This window comes from Pseudochaenichthys georgianus, chromosome 11 (genome assembly GCF_902827115.2).
Source record: "Pseudochaenichthys georgianus chromosome 11, fPseGeo1.2, whole genome shotgun sequence".
NCBI classification, from domain to species: Eukaryota; Metazoa; Chordata; class Actinopteri; order Perciformes; family Channichthyidae; genus Pseudochaenichthys; species Pseudochaenichthys georgianus.
The window spans coordinates 11612635-11624915 of record NC_047513.1 but is presented as its reverse complement, the minus strand read 5'-3'; the positions used below and the strand labels follow the sequence as shown (position 1 = coordinate 11624915).

At 39.1% G+C, this 12281-nt stretch overlaps 1 protein-coding gene and 1 long non-coding RNA gene across 3 annotated transcripts; one reads left to right on the top strand and one right to left on the bottom strand.

The window, feature by feature from the left end:
• Positions 1-4260: 4260 nt before the first annotated feature.
• On the top strand, positions 4261-7028 carry LOC139434757 (THAP domain-containing protein 3-like). 2 transcript variants are annotated; one of them, XM_071204731.1, is made up of 4 exons: positions 4261-4409; positions 5184-5316; positions 6143-6229; positions 6594-7028. In XM_071204731.1, exons 1-4 carry the CDS (start codon positions 4345-4347, stop codon positions 6600-6602), a joined length of 294 nt encoding a protein of 97 aa, XP_071060832.1. In that variant the 5' UTR covers positions 4261-4344; the 3' UTR covers positions 6603-7028. The 2 variants fall into 2 exon arrangements, with proteins under 2 accessions (XP_071060832.1, XP_071060831.1); XM_071204730.1 differs by having other exon boundaries at positions 6143-6247.
• A 2277-nt stretch (positions 7029-9305) lies between these two features.
• Positions 9306-10965, bottom strand: LOC139434756 (uncharacterized). Its single transcript, XR_011644060.1, has 3 exons — positions 10683-10965; positions 10391-10441; positions 9306-10077 (listed from the first exon to the last, which is right to left on the bottom strand). It is a non-coding gene; the product is annotated as an uncharacterized lncRNA (long non-coding RNA).
• Positions 10966-12281: the final 1316 nt, after the last annotated feature.

The following is a 12281-nucleotide window of genomic DNA, read 5'->3' as shown; positions in this document are numbered from 1 at the left end:
GAAGATGGTGACTACTGTGTATTGGTCAACCACTTCAAGATGTCCCGCCTCTTGGCCATCACACTCAATGTGTAGGAGCACTAGCCAATAGAAGTGCGAGTGTTACATAGTGATGTCATCATGTTACAGAAGTAAACAAAGGAGTCCAATACAGGCATTTCAGGCAGCGGAGGGAGTGTGTGGGAAACCCCCTTTGGATGGAACTTTGGGATTTTAGCCTTTCGAAACCATTTACATGCACAAAAAGCTATAACACACTACAGGAAAGGGAACACTCCAACTCCAAAAAGCATAACAGGGCCTCTTTAAGAAGATCCTCCCCCCGTTAACCAAAAATGGCTTTATATGAGTAGTCCCATGCATACTTTCCCTTAGTATTACTTACATAATCTACATAAATATTTACAGTTCAGAACCTCTGTTCTGATCTGCTCTGATTGTGTTTATATGGAGTCTGTGTAAGGCTAGTGTCCATGTCAAGAGGAGGGAGCAGAAAACCAAGATTATGTATGTGAAGGCACACTGAAACGTTTCCATAAAAGTTATTTCAGCCGATGTTACATCTCCTTCTAATGCTAAATGAAATACCTTGTTTTGTGTCCAGAAAATATTTTAATTATACAGAAATAAAAGAACATTCTTAAGGGAAGCAGCATTTCTTATATAAACAATACTTTTTACCTCAACGTTTTTACTTTGACTGAAATCCCCACAACTCTAGTAAAACTTAACAAGCGTACTTAGAGATCAGATTATTCAAATAAAAAAAAGATATAAAGTTAACAATAACAAAATGACTGTTGCTAATGTGAAAATATGGCCACCTCTCAGTCCAGGCGCCCGGTACTCCCTCATAAACTGAGAAATGTAGCCGTCCAGAAGTGATATACATTTCCTTTATTTCCTGCTTTTGATCATCATTTATGACTGGTGTTAAAGTGATGACTCGCGGCAACAAGCATGTTCTTTATACCCCGTTAAAACCTTATCACAAGATCGACTCCAGATGAAAAATACAAGCACCATGTGGTGTTGATATTTGTTTGAACTTTTCCCATGACTCTTTCTGAGATATGTTTGACCTTGTTTGCGGGGATGTCTTGTTTAGTCCCAGGAGGAGGAGGAGGAGGAGGAGGAGGAGGAGGAGGAGGAGGAGGAGGAGGAGGAGGAGGAGGAGGATGAGGAGGAGGAGGAGGAGGAAGGATGGGGTTGAAGCTCCTCAGTGAATATTTAAGATTTCACGTCACCCCGCTCAGTGTCCGGGGACTTAAACTCAGCTGGATCCTGCTGGTGGAGGCTGTTAAAGTAATTAGAAGACATTACTCTGACTGGGTGACCACAGAAGAAGTAACTGGGGGGTGTTGTGCTGCATATTTCCTTAAGTCCTTAGATGACTGTGTACTATCAAAAGTAATTCACATTTGCTGTGGGTTTCTGTCGTAACTTTTGAATGATATTAAAAGAGGGTCAGTTTACTTAAACCACAGATATGAAAAAAAGGCTTGGCCCTTCCGAGGTTCAGTTGAACAAAACACATTTGTCCTTTATCCCACAGGGTTTGTAGACGTAGATATCCCCCCCTACATAATGTACAGCTTGGTTGAAGACAGTCCTGATGGAAACTGATGCCAGGGAGGTTTATGGTCCTTCCTCTATATACTCTATGCTTGGTTGCTTCTGTTTGAAAACTGCAGATTGCTTTGTAACAATGTTGTAACACTTCATCAGGTATCCAATTAACAATTAACTGGATTAGCCCAAGACAGACCTTTCATTCTTTTTATCTTACCACACGGTCCATTTAGTAGCTGCTTAAAGCTAAATGTATGATCCTTTAGCATATGGCATCTGTCCCTTTGATCTCTAAGCTGAACCAACATGGTGCAGTCCTTGGAAAGCTCAGAGGAAGTCAAATTGGAACCTCTGTTTCAACTGAGGATCACATGATAAGATTTTTTAGAGATTGTTTTGCCAAATGAGAGATATGATTACTAGAAAAATAATGCTTGTTTTCTGTTTAAGCAGTGAGTAAAACCCCAAAACTTGATTAAAAAAATAACAATACTGCGATATATTTGTCCTGGTAATTGATTTATTTTAATTTTATATATATTTAATAGGTTTTCAAAAAAGAGTTAAAACAACAAACTCTTAGAAATGATAAATTACATACATGTATATTCAAATAAATATATAAAATTAGATAAATAAATGCCTACATTGCCTTCAATGACATAATCCATGCAATTATGATAAAGTCATAGATACAAAAATATCTTTAACCTATTAAAACATGGTTTGTATCGAACAGGTAAGTGTTTTTTGTAACATTAAAGGCACTTTTTAAGAATCTTTGAGGCTAGTTCAAAAGAAGAGATATACAACTTCAGTGTTTGAATCATGCTCTGACTCAGTGGAGCAGCAACACGCAAGTAATGAGAAATAACAACATAAGAAAAGCTTCCTTTCCAGTAAAGTTCAGCAGGGTTGAAATGAAGTTGTATGCTTTACTCTTAACTTTCTGCTGAAGGCATCATTATTTAAAGTTGTTTTTTCATAGTGGGGCTGACACTTGACTGAACTCATATGGTGGTTTCAACAACACTGCAACCTCATTCATCACAATCGGGGAATCTTAGACGCTAAAATAGCTTGTCATTAAGTGTAAATCTTCAAATTCTTTTAAGCCTTAGACTACAATTCACATTTTCGTTATTTGTTCAAAAAGTCTCCGAAATTCAAATCCCATACAGCTGACTCACTTTATGTTAAACTGCTGGAATTCTATTTGGCTCCAAAAAGCGTAATTAAAGTTTTGCCTTGGTCAATTATTTCCAGATAATTTCCTGAAGTGACAGGAAATGAAACAAAGATTTGCTGTTAACAGTTAAGTGGTGAAACACACATCGTACGTCCATGCCTCATTACTCACACACCCCAAGGTTACACGTGTGGAATGTATTCTGGTGTGTGAGTTTCCAGACAGATTGCATTACGTAATTGGTGATGCTGAATGTGACTTGTGAGTGAGTCATAGGCTGACATGTAACCTGGTCTCGATCACAGCCACAGTATTTATGGGCTGAATGTCTGGAGGAGACATGGGAGGAGACCAAGAAATAATACTGCTGGGAGAAAAATGTGCCGTATGTCTCCAGACCTGTGTACATCCTGTCATTACTTATAAATCACCAACCCAGGTAAAGAGTGAAGGCCTCAGTAAAACGAACATTCACAACTGTCTGTAAGTAATACAGTAATGACAAGGGTATAATACATATTCTGCAGTGTAGTTACAACCCCATATATATATTTTAATAATTGTTAAAGTACTACAGTAGTGGATTAACTTATTTTATTTTGTTTATTTGAATTATGCCAACTTTTCAATGTCATCGTTTTGAGTTTTAGAGATGTTTTGATTTGATTTTCTATTGAAATAAATAGAAAAACTGTTCATTTATACATCTATAAGCATATTTTAATTGACTGCTTGTCAATTCCTTTGCACAAGGAAGTACTGGGTGTAATACATTCAGCATTCCTTTACATATCCATAACTTTAAAATGTATTTTCTGTATGTTTTGTCCCTGAAAACTCAGACTTACTACATGTAGTGTGCAAATGAATTAACTTTGCCTCCTACAAGTACTGACTCCATTCTGCAAGAGTCAAGCTTTGCCTAAACATTTAACTAAAACTATTTATGAAATATTCTGCTCTCATGGAGGTCAAAGATCATCTCCAGGTTGACATGTTCTTTTCTTCATCAACGCAGGTGAAATTCTCTGTCTGACATAGTTGGTTCTGCTGCACCCTCAGGTGGTGGATGAGTGCCACTACACGCTGATGGAGGGCATCTCTAAACAGGGACCATTAGTTTGTGACCTGACCAAGCGGCAAACTCTGGGGAAGAGCCGGGAAGCCAATACGGAAGTGCCACACACTGCAGTTCATATATTGGCCGATAGGCGATGGCTGCAGAAAGGAGCAATTTCCATAGACCCCCATGTTAAAATGCCCAACTTTACAGCGGAAAAAAACATGTTTCTCTCCCTGGCTCCATACATTTTATTATCGATATAGTTAGATTCCACCTTCATGATTATGGATCTGTGAGTGAATTGTTTTCTAACGCGACCCTTTTATTTATATTAGGTCTTAAAGTTTGTGCATATATTAGGGCGTGGTCACTTTGATTGACAGATACGTGCCTCACTGTCAGCTAACAGCAACTTGTCCACTCTGCTAGGCTACAACCATAGAGGCTACAACGTTAGTTAGTCATAGTACTTGACCCTTTAGCTTTAGCCGTGTTCGTGGTGATATACCAGACAATTAAGATGTCGTGCTGTGCGCTTGAATGTACTAACAGAACTTCCAAGAAGTCTACTCACAGCTTTTTTCGGTGAGTAAAATGATAATATTATACATGTTAACCCCGTTAGCAGGTGTTTGTGTGCTTGTTAGCTTAGCTTGTTATGTAGCTAGCTAAGGACGTAACCCTTTATGCATGTGTATATATATATACAGTTTAGTTTATGATTCAGCCTTGGGTAAGACTTTTATAGTCTATGGCTATGACGCCCATAATACTAAATGGGAGCAAATGTTAAAAGGGGACCCAATTATCCCAGTGGTGGCCGCCGGAGTCCGCCGCCGAAGCTAACCGGAGTCGTAGCTAGCCCTTTGCGGCTCCGTTAGCTTCGGCCAGCGGCGGAGCCAGGCGTTATAACTGGAGATCAAGGAATGCAGCGAAACGCGGACTTGGTTCGCCTGCAGCCCGCTATAGTATTAGCTAAAGAAATGATGTTGAACAAGGCTTATTAAGCTGAACATCGCCACAATTGTTCTGCTATGTATCGGTACTTATTTTATTAACGTGTGAATGACAAGCATTAAGAATAACAACAAATAGCTATTTATCTTGCATATTATCTCGTTTGATTATGAATGTAACGTTTATATAGTGGAACTACACTGTTTTATCAAAACCAAAGTGCCACGCAGTAACTTGGTAGGCCCATGCATGTATTTCAGCAGGAAATGTGCAACCTAGATTACATTTACCAACACAGACTATATAGAAATATTTGTAAAAGTTGTTCATGCGTTACTAAGTGAATATGGCATTAACCCTCCTGTTGTCTTTGGGTCGGTTTTCATGTATTTTTGAATAAAGGTTTCCTTCAGGTGATCCAGACAGGCTGGACCAGTGGGTGCTGAACATCCGGAGGAATACATGGACCCCCAACGTTTCTTCTCGCCTGTGCAGTGCACACTTTGAGAGTCATCCCTTCAGCACGGACTCATGGGTACAGATCCTTTTTTAAAACAAAATAACTTGGTTCCATTTGTGAGTGTAAATTGTTGTTACTAATTAAATACATGTTATACATTATACAATGCTAAATAATTGTTATGGCACAGCTTGCACATCAGTGATGAGTAATGTTCTTTTTATTAAAGGCCAAATTAAGATTTTGCCAGTCAAGTAAAGAAAAATAGAAATCGATTTGTTTGCAAACCATCACATTTCTCTTCAATTTATGCAAAGACTCTTTATCATAGATAGAGAATTGCCATTTCCCCCACATACTCTATGTTAAAAACAGATGAATTATATTACCTTTTTTTTACATTATTTTAATAGCAACATTCATTCATCTGTTGTCATCTTATAACTTATTTATCTTAACAGCTATCACTGTAAAGAAAAAATGATTTAATTTAATTTTACTATACAATATTTATCTTTACATTCTGTTCTTGCATATGTCTTATTATATTTACGTGTATATAGATTTCTGCCTGCACTAATTTATTATTCTTAATTTAATTTTGAATTTCTTTTATTGTTTTATGTCTTATATAACTGTTGCATTGTTGGAGGAGCTCGGGACAGATGATTTTCATTGCCATTCCCACACTGTAGCCTATGTGCTATGACATAAATCCTTTGAATCTGAATCTTGGAAACACGTAATTGTTGAATGGATTAACTGCATAGTTAACATGTTGGCCCTCTATTGTCTTTTATAATGCACTCTTACATTTAAAACAACATTATTCAAAAGAAAGTTGAATATCTACAGACCTCAAAAAGTTATTTTATGTGTTTTTGTTTATTATTTTTATTAGGGAAGGAGATGCCTGAAAAACACTGCAGTGCCCACCATTTTCTATTTCACCAATGGCAAAGAACAACAGCCTGGAAGGAAAAGCAGGGTGAGTAACAATGACGAGGTAAGTGACACTCCTAGTTCGACTGTTAATAGCAATGAGGAGGTTGCAGATGGAGACCATGGTAGTGGTGAAAACAGTCTTGCTGCTGATCAGAGCAATATCATTATGATACAAGGCATGCCTGAAGAAGCCTTTGTTGTTCCACATGTGGAGCATAATGACATTCCAACAGTCAATGCTTGTGAGGAGGGTGTTGGTTTGGGCAGCAGCAGCCAACAAACAAAACAAATTGGAAAACAGACAGACTCCGCCTCTGTTCACTCTTACACTTGGGCTTTAAACTAAGACGGGTCATACTGAATAGTTTGTGCACACATTTCTAACATGTGATCTTTCTTTCATGTAGGACGCTTGAGGGAAGTTGCAACGCCTCGGCCAATGGGATGTCTTCTCCACGTGAAAGAGATTGAAGGCATAATTTATAACTTGAGACAATTTTCCAAAAGTTATGACTTGTATTGGCTTAGATAGTAATGGATTACATCTAACACGAATCAAGATCGTATAGAAAAAAATGAAAGTGTAATCCTTAGTTACATAGGAAGAGATGTAATCGGATTAGTTTTACTTTTTTTAATAATAGGGAAACTCAGGATTACAATCTTATTCAAAACCTAAAAAGAGCAGATAGTGGTTGTTGTAAAATGATCAAATGGTATCTCTTCTCTGGAAGCCGTACTGTTCTGGAGGATAATACTTTCATTGTGAATCTCTACACCTACTGCCTGAATCTGCTTTATGGTATTATATTATACATTTAAGTAAACAAATCATATTCATATTTCTTCTCTCCTGTGTTTATTTGCATTACATTTGATATTGAAGTAATCCAAAACAAAAAGAAAGTTATCAGGTTACATTACTTTTATATCTTGATACTCACATGAAGTTACTGGTTGTGTTTTTGGCAAGTAGCCCTCCCAAGCCTGTGCATAAGTTATATCATTTTAATTACTGATAGAGTTGTTGCACATCTTTAATTTATTTTGTAGTGTACTTAAAGGGATAGTGGAAATTGAACCCCAAATAGTTTCGTTTTAACTTCTATACAAGCATAATTACGTACCAAAACAATCACACCTGATTAAAAAAATATAATAATTGCCTTACGCATGTTAGAAGCACTTTATTGCAGCTTCCCCGAACTTTTTTAGAAACGAAATGATCGAGTCAGCCAAACCGGAAGTGAGGAAAACTCAGGAAGACGAAACAATAACAAACCATGGCGTCTATGCAGAATGAACGTGGAAGGGCAAATATACCAGACAAAGAAGAAGGATTGTACGAGGTATCCAGTGATGATAGCGAGTCAGAAACATCCTCTCGGCTTTCCTGCGAAAATGTAGTTTTAGGAACTGAATCTGAATCCGGTTCAGTAAGCGACGATGGTGAGAATATTGAGCCAGACGATGGACCATTACGTCCTTATTTGTTCGAGCCCGAGGTGATGGAGTTAGTTCACGGCATGGGCAATGGCGAGGATGACCAGGACCAGGCGCCAGATGATGCACCCCTACGCACAAATAATCTTGACTGGTAGGTCCCTAAGCATAGCTCACGCTAGGCGCTATATTATATATTGCAAAAGTTGGCATGCATGCACTGTAGGCCTATGGCTATGCCCGAGGATGACTGCATGTAGGGTACATTTCATAACATACCAGGGTCAGGTTCACATAAATTATCTTGTCACATTTATTATTGTATATGTAACAGCCTTATGGGCATTAATTACATGAATACATTTAAATGAATTGTATACTAGCATGATATACAGCTAGAGCCAATCGGTCTTTTGACGTAGTATGGTCCTAATCCTAGGCTAGCCAGGCTGCCTGTCAAGTGTAGGCTGTACTCACAGTACTGTTAGTCTATCATGTCTATATGATGACTGTAGTGTACACATTCGACACTGTGTACCGGATTATCGGATGACGAGGCCTCCGGTCGCCTAATCGACAGGCAATAAATGGCGTTGTACACAATGGTACAGGCTAATGATGCATTAAATCAGCCAGAAAACATAATAAAATACTCGTGCCTCGTCCAATGTTTGTGCCCGTCTTCCTTTGTTTTCGTCATCACCCGAAGATTCCCGAAGTATTTCGTTTCATTGAGAGGGCGTGGTCGGGAGCAGTAAAATTGAAAATAAAATGAAACTAGGCGCATGAAATTAAAAAAAATGGTTTATTATGCTTATTTTTAATAAAAATACATAAGTTAAACCCAAAATTCGCGGATTTCCACTATCCCTTTAAGTCATACAATGATTCGAAACCTTTACTTTTCATAAAATGCAAGATGTAACTTTCAATGTGGCTTGTGTATTTATCACATTTTCAATGTAAATAGATCTGATTAAATAAAGAGTAAAAGCACAATCTTAAATGTTGACAGTTATCATGTTCCTATGCTTATTGTTAATGTAGTGGTGTTATGAACAAAATGTTGTCCTAAAGGAAATTAAGATGTTTTTTATTTGTTGACAAAAGATTTAAAGTAGATGCTCACAACATGTGGGAACATTTATAGAGAAAAAATGTTCTATTGTAAAACAAATATTTATCTGCATATTGAACAATTTAGAAACTCTCTAAAAGGTATTATCTTCTGTGATGGTACGACCCTGTAGGGATTGTGGGTATTGCACTTCATAATTACATTCTATGGTATGCTTATGACATTGATGCCAACATACATGGGACTAGGGGAGACCTTCCTGTTGTTTGCATTGTCACTGACAAATGACAGTGTAGTATTCATTGTCAAGATTTTGTGTTTTTAAACTTGGGACTCTTTTCAGACTGCTCCGGCTTGGGAAAAGATTTGAGCCTTAATGTGTAATGTTTTCTGTATTGTATGGTAAGCTTATCCTTTCATTTGATAGTCCCATTTGGATGTGATAGCTAACATTTTCAGTAAGCAGTAGACAAAATAAGTGAAAATATGAATGTAATTTATTTTCAATATTTACATAAATACATAATTATTTTAACAAATAAAATAACAAAAAACATCATAACAAATACAAAATAAAAGGTTTGACAGACAGCCATGCCCAGCATGGGCCTGGAGAGCTGCAGAGTCCATTGGGGGAAGAGGGGGGGGGGGGGGATGTGGGGAAGAGGAAGAGCAGCCATGTTAACAGTGTTATGGCTACAGATGTAATATCTAACTCAACATTAGCCATGACAGTCTGGGCTTAGCAAGGGCCTTAGAATACATACTCTAAAGGACAAATCCAAAAACAGTGATACTGACATTTTAGCAGTTCACAGTCTTTGGAGGTGGTCTTTCAGGCAATTGGCTAGTGACTTTACAAAAAATATCATTTCCCCAAGGGGTGAAATTAACTCCATCTCGCAAAAACAGCCCAGGACTGTCATGTCTAATGTTGGAGTGGTCAACAATGGCACCATTTAGGCTATGAACAAAAGTAGCCATAACACTGTTAACAAACTTCCGGGCCTTGTCCATTTTGACAGGATTTGCACCAGCCCTCCACCGGCGCCTCTGGTTCATCTGGGAGAGCATGATCTTCATGCCAAGGTGCCGATGGTGAAGCTGGTGCAGGTCCTCCTTCATCTGGTTCAGCAACTGAACACTGGGCACATCCCCCAAGTCATTGCCGCCACAGTGGATGAGGAGGACATCCGGGACTGCTCTTCCTCGCAGGGAGTAGGAAAAGAAAGGGAGGACACCTCTCCAGCGCAGTCCACCCCAACCGAACCAGCACACCCTCAGGTCGAGGCCAAGGTTGCTGCCGATGGTCTCTGTAGCTCTCTGGGCTCCACGCCGGACATAGCTGTCTCCGATTATCCATACAGTCACTATGGGAGGAAAATAAATGAGAGCAACAAATGCTTCAGATCATGAGGAATATCAAATCAATTATAAAGGGTTTCTCATTTTGTTCCTTTGACAATAACATGCAAAATAACTATGAAATCACACCTGTATGGTTAAAAGTAACAAGAGAGCAAAACCTCAAAAAACAGATTAACAGCACACAGTTTATATATATATATTTATATACTGTGTGCTGTTTATCTACAATTGTGCACACATGTATATGTATAGTATGTTTGTGTGTAATGTCAACCATCTGAAGTCATGTAAAGTAAGCCAGGACCATCAACTTACAGGTTGTGCAGTTTGGCGTGGAGGAGGTTGCCATCTTCATTTTTCTTAATGCTGAAATAAATAAAAATGGTTTCATCAATATAAAAGCACCTTTCTTTTTCTACAGTCATATTTCATTAATCACATTTAATTCACGCAACACTGGCCATATCTCTGCTAGTTTACAAAGTTTAGTTACAAATGACATTTATATTTGAAAAACGGTGAAGCACTTAAAAAACAATTGTATAGTGTAGGTTCAAGAACATTTAAATCAAAAGAACAAGTTTTGTAAAGTTACAGGGTATCTTACCTTCAGAATATGCCGGGAACGAGGAGCAGTGACCTCAAGCTGGGTTGTTAGCATAGGTTGTTAGCTTAATACTGAATAGAGCATGTTAGCTTAGCTTCTTAGCCTGAGCTAGGTCTGGAACGTCACGCTCGGTGGCAGCAGGTCCCGCCCTGTCCAACCTCGGCTCCGCCTCAGCACCGCCTCTTTGCCCTTATTTGGAGCAGGCGGGAGAAGGCGGGAGTTAGACTCTGACGTCGCTGTCGAGCCGTTAGTGGCCGACTCCGCCTACTAAGGGCTTCACGGCAACTCTGCAGAATCCTATGGGTGACGTCACGGACCCTACGTCCATTTATATATACAGTCTATGGACCTGACATGTTATAACTACAAGCAGGGTTCGAGTTACGTGGGAGCCAATGGAAGCTGAGCTCCCATAAGGAGGGGCCTGAGCTCCCACGGACCCAGTGAAATCAAACATCTGTGGGGGTCGCTAATATACATTAACAACCTTTATTTTGATCACAAATAATGCATTTTTCAATGTAATGAGTATTATTTGCGTTAACGAGGTAAATAGGCAAACAAAACAATGTTTTCCAAAAGAAATACGCATCGTATTCTCTCTTGAATGACAATATGCCTGCACTTCACGTCTAAGGAGCACAATAAAATATTGCGCAATCTATGCCTGTGAGGCTGTGAACGTGCTGCGCGCGCCCGAAGAATGAACCGTTATATCAACAGACATTCAAATATATTGACAAGATACACACATACATACTACGAGTACCGTAGGCTAGCAGACGATTACCATGCCGCCCAAAAAAAGGCCACTGCCCCCGACGGGGTCTACAAGCTAGTTTTGGTTTTCTCACAAAGAAACAAAAAACAGCTTCTGACAACCAAAATGCACCTGCTAGCGTGACAGCTAGCACTAACCTTGCTGCTACGGAGGATGCCGTCTTTGCTGCTGAAAACAGACCACTTTGGGCTATTTTATCTGCGCAAAGATATGTGTGTGTCTGTGTGTGTGTGTGTGTGTGTGTGTGTGTGTGTGTGTGTGTGTGTGTGTGTGTGTGTGTGTGTGTGTGTGTGTGTGTGTGTGTGTGTGTGTGTGTGTGTGTGTGTGTGTGTGTGTGTGTGTGTGTGTGTGTGTGTGTGCGTGTGTGTGTGTGTGTGTGTGTTTGTTGGACCACGTAATTAGCAGTGAAGTCAGTCTCTCTCTCTCTCTCTCGCTTTATCTGTGAGAGCTAATTTTTGTATTTTCTTTAATTTGTATAGCTCTTACGTTGTTATTGATTGTGTACGAGTTCATGTGTTTGAGCATGCGCAGTCTGTCCTGAAGTTGTGGAGAGAGTAAAACGTAATAAACGGAGGCGCTGTTTGTGACGCTCCACAAGTACAGAGTTCCTGAGTTTTTGTAATTATCTTTGAAGCCCTAACACATCAAACACTAATTGTATACTCGCAAGGGTGTGCAATATATACCATCAGTTGGAGTCTGCACCCCCAAGGTGCGCAATACATTATTGCGCAATCTATGCCTGTGACTGTGTGCGTGCGCGTTAGTTTTAAAGACCCCCATAGAGCTCAGTTTATAACTCGAACCCTGACTACAAG

Coding starts and splice junctions, on each gene's coding strand:
- LOC139434757 (XM_071204730.1), top strand. CDS start 4,345: ATGTCGTGCTGTGCGCTTGAATGTACTAACAGAACTTCCAAGAAGTCT. Junction 4,410..5,183: donor TCTACTCACAGCTTTTTTCG/GTGAGTAAAATG, acceptor TTTTGAATAAAG/GTTTCCTTCAGGTGATCCAG. Junction 5,317..6,142: donor CCTTCAGCACGGACTCATGG/GTACAGATCCTT, acceptor TATTTTTATTAG/GGAAGGAGATGCCTGAAAAA.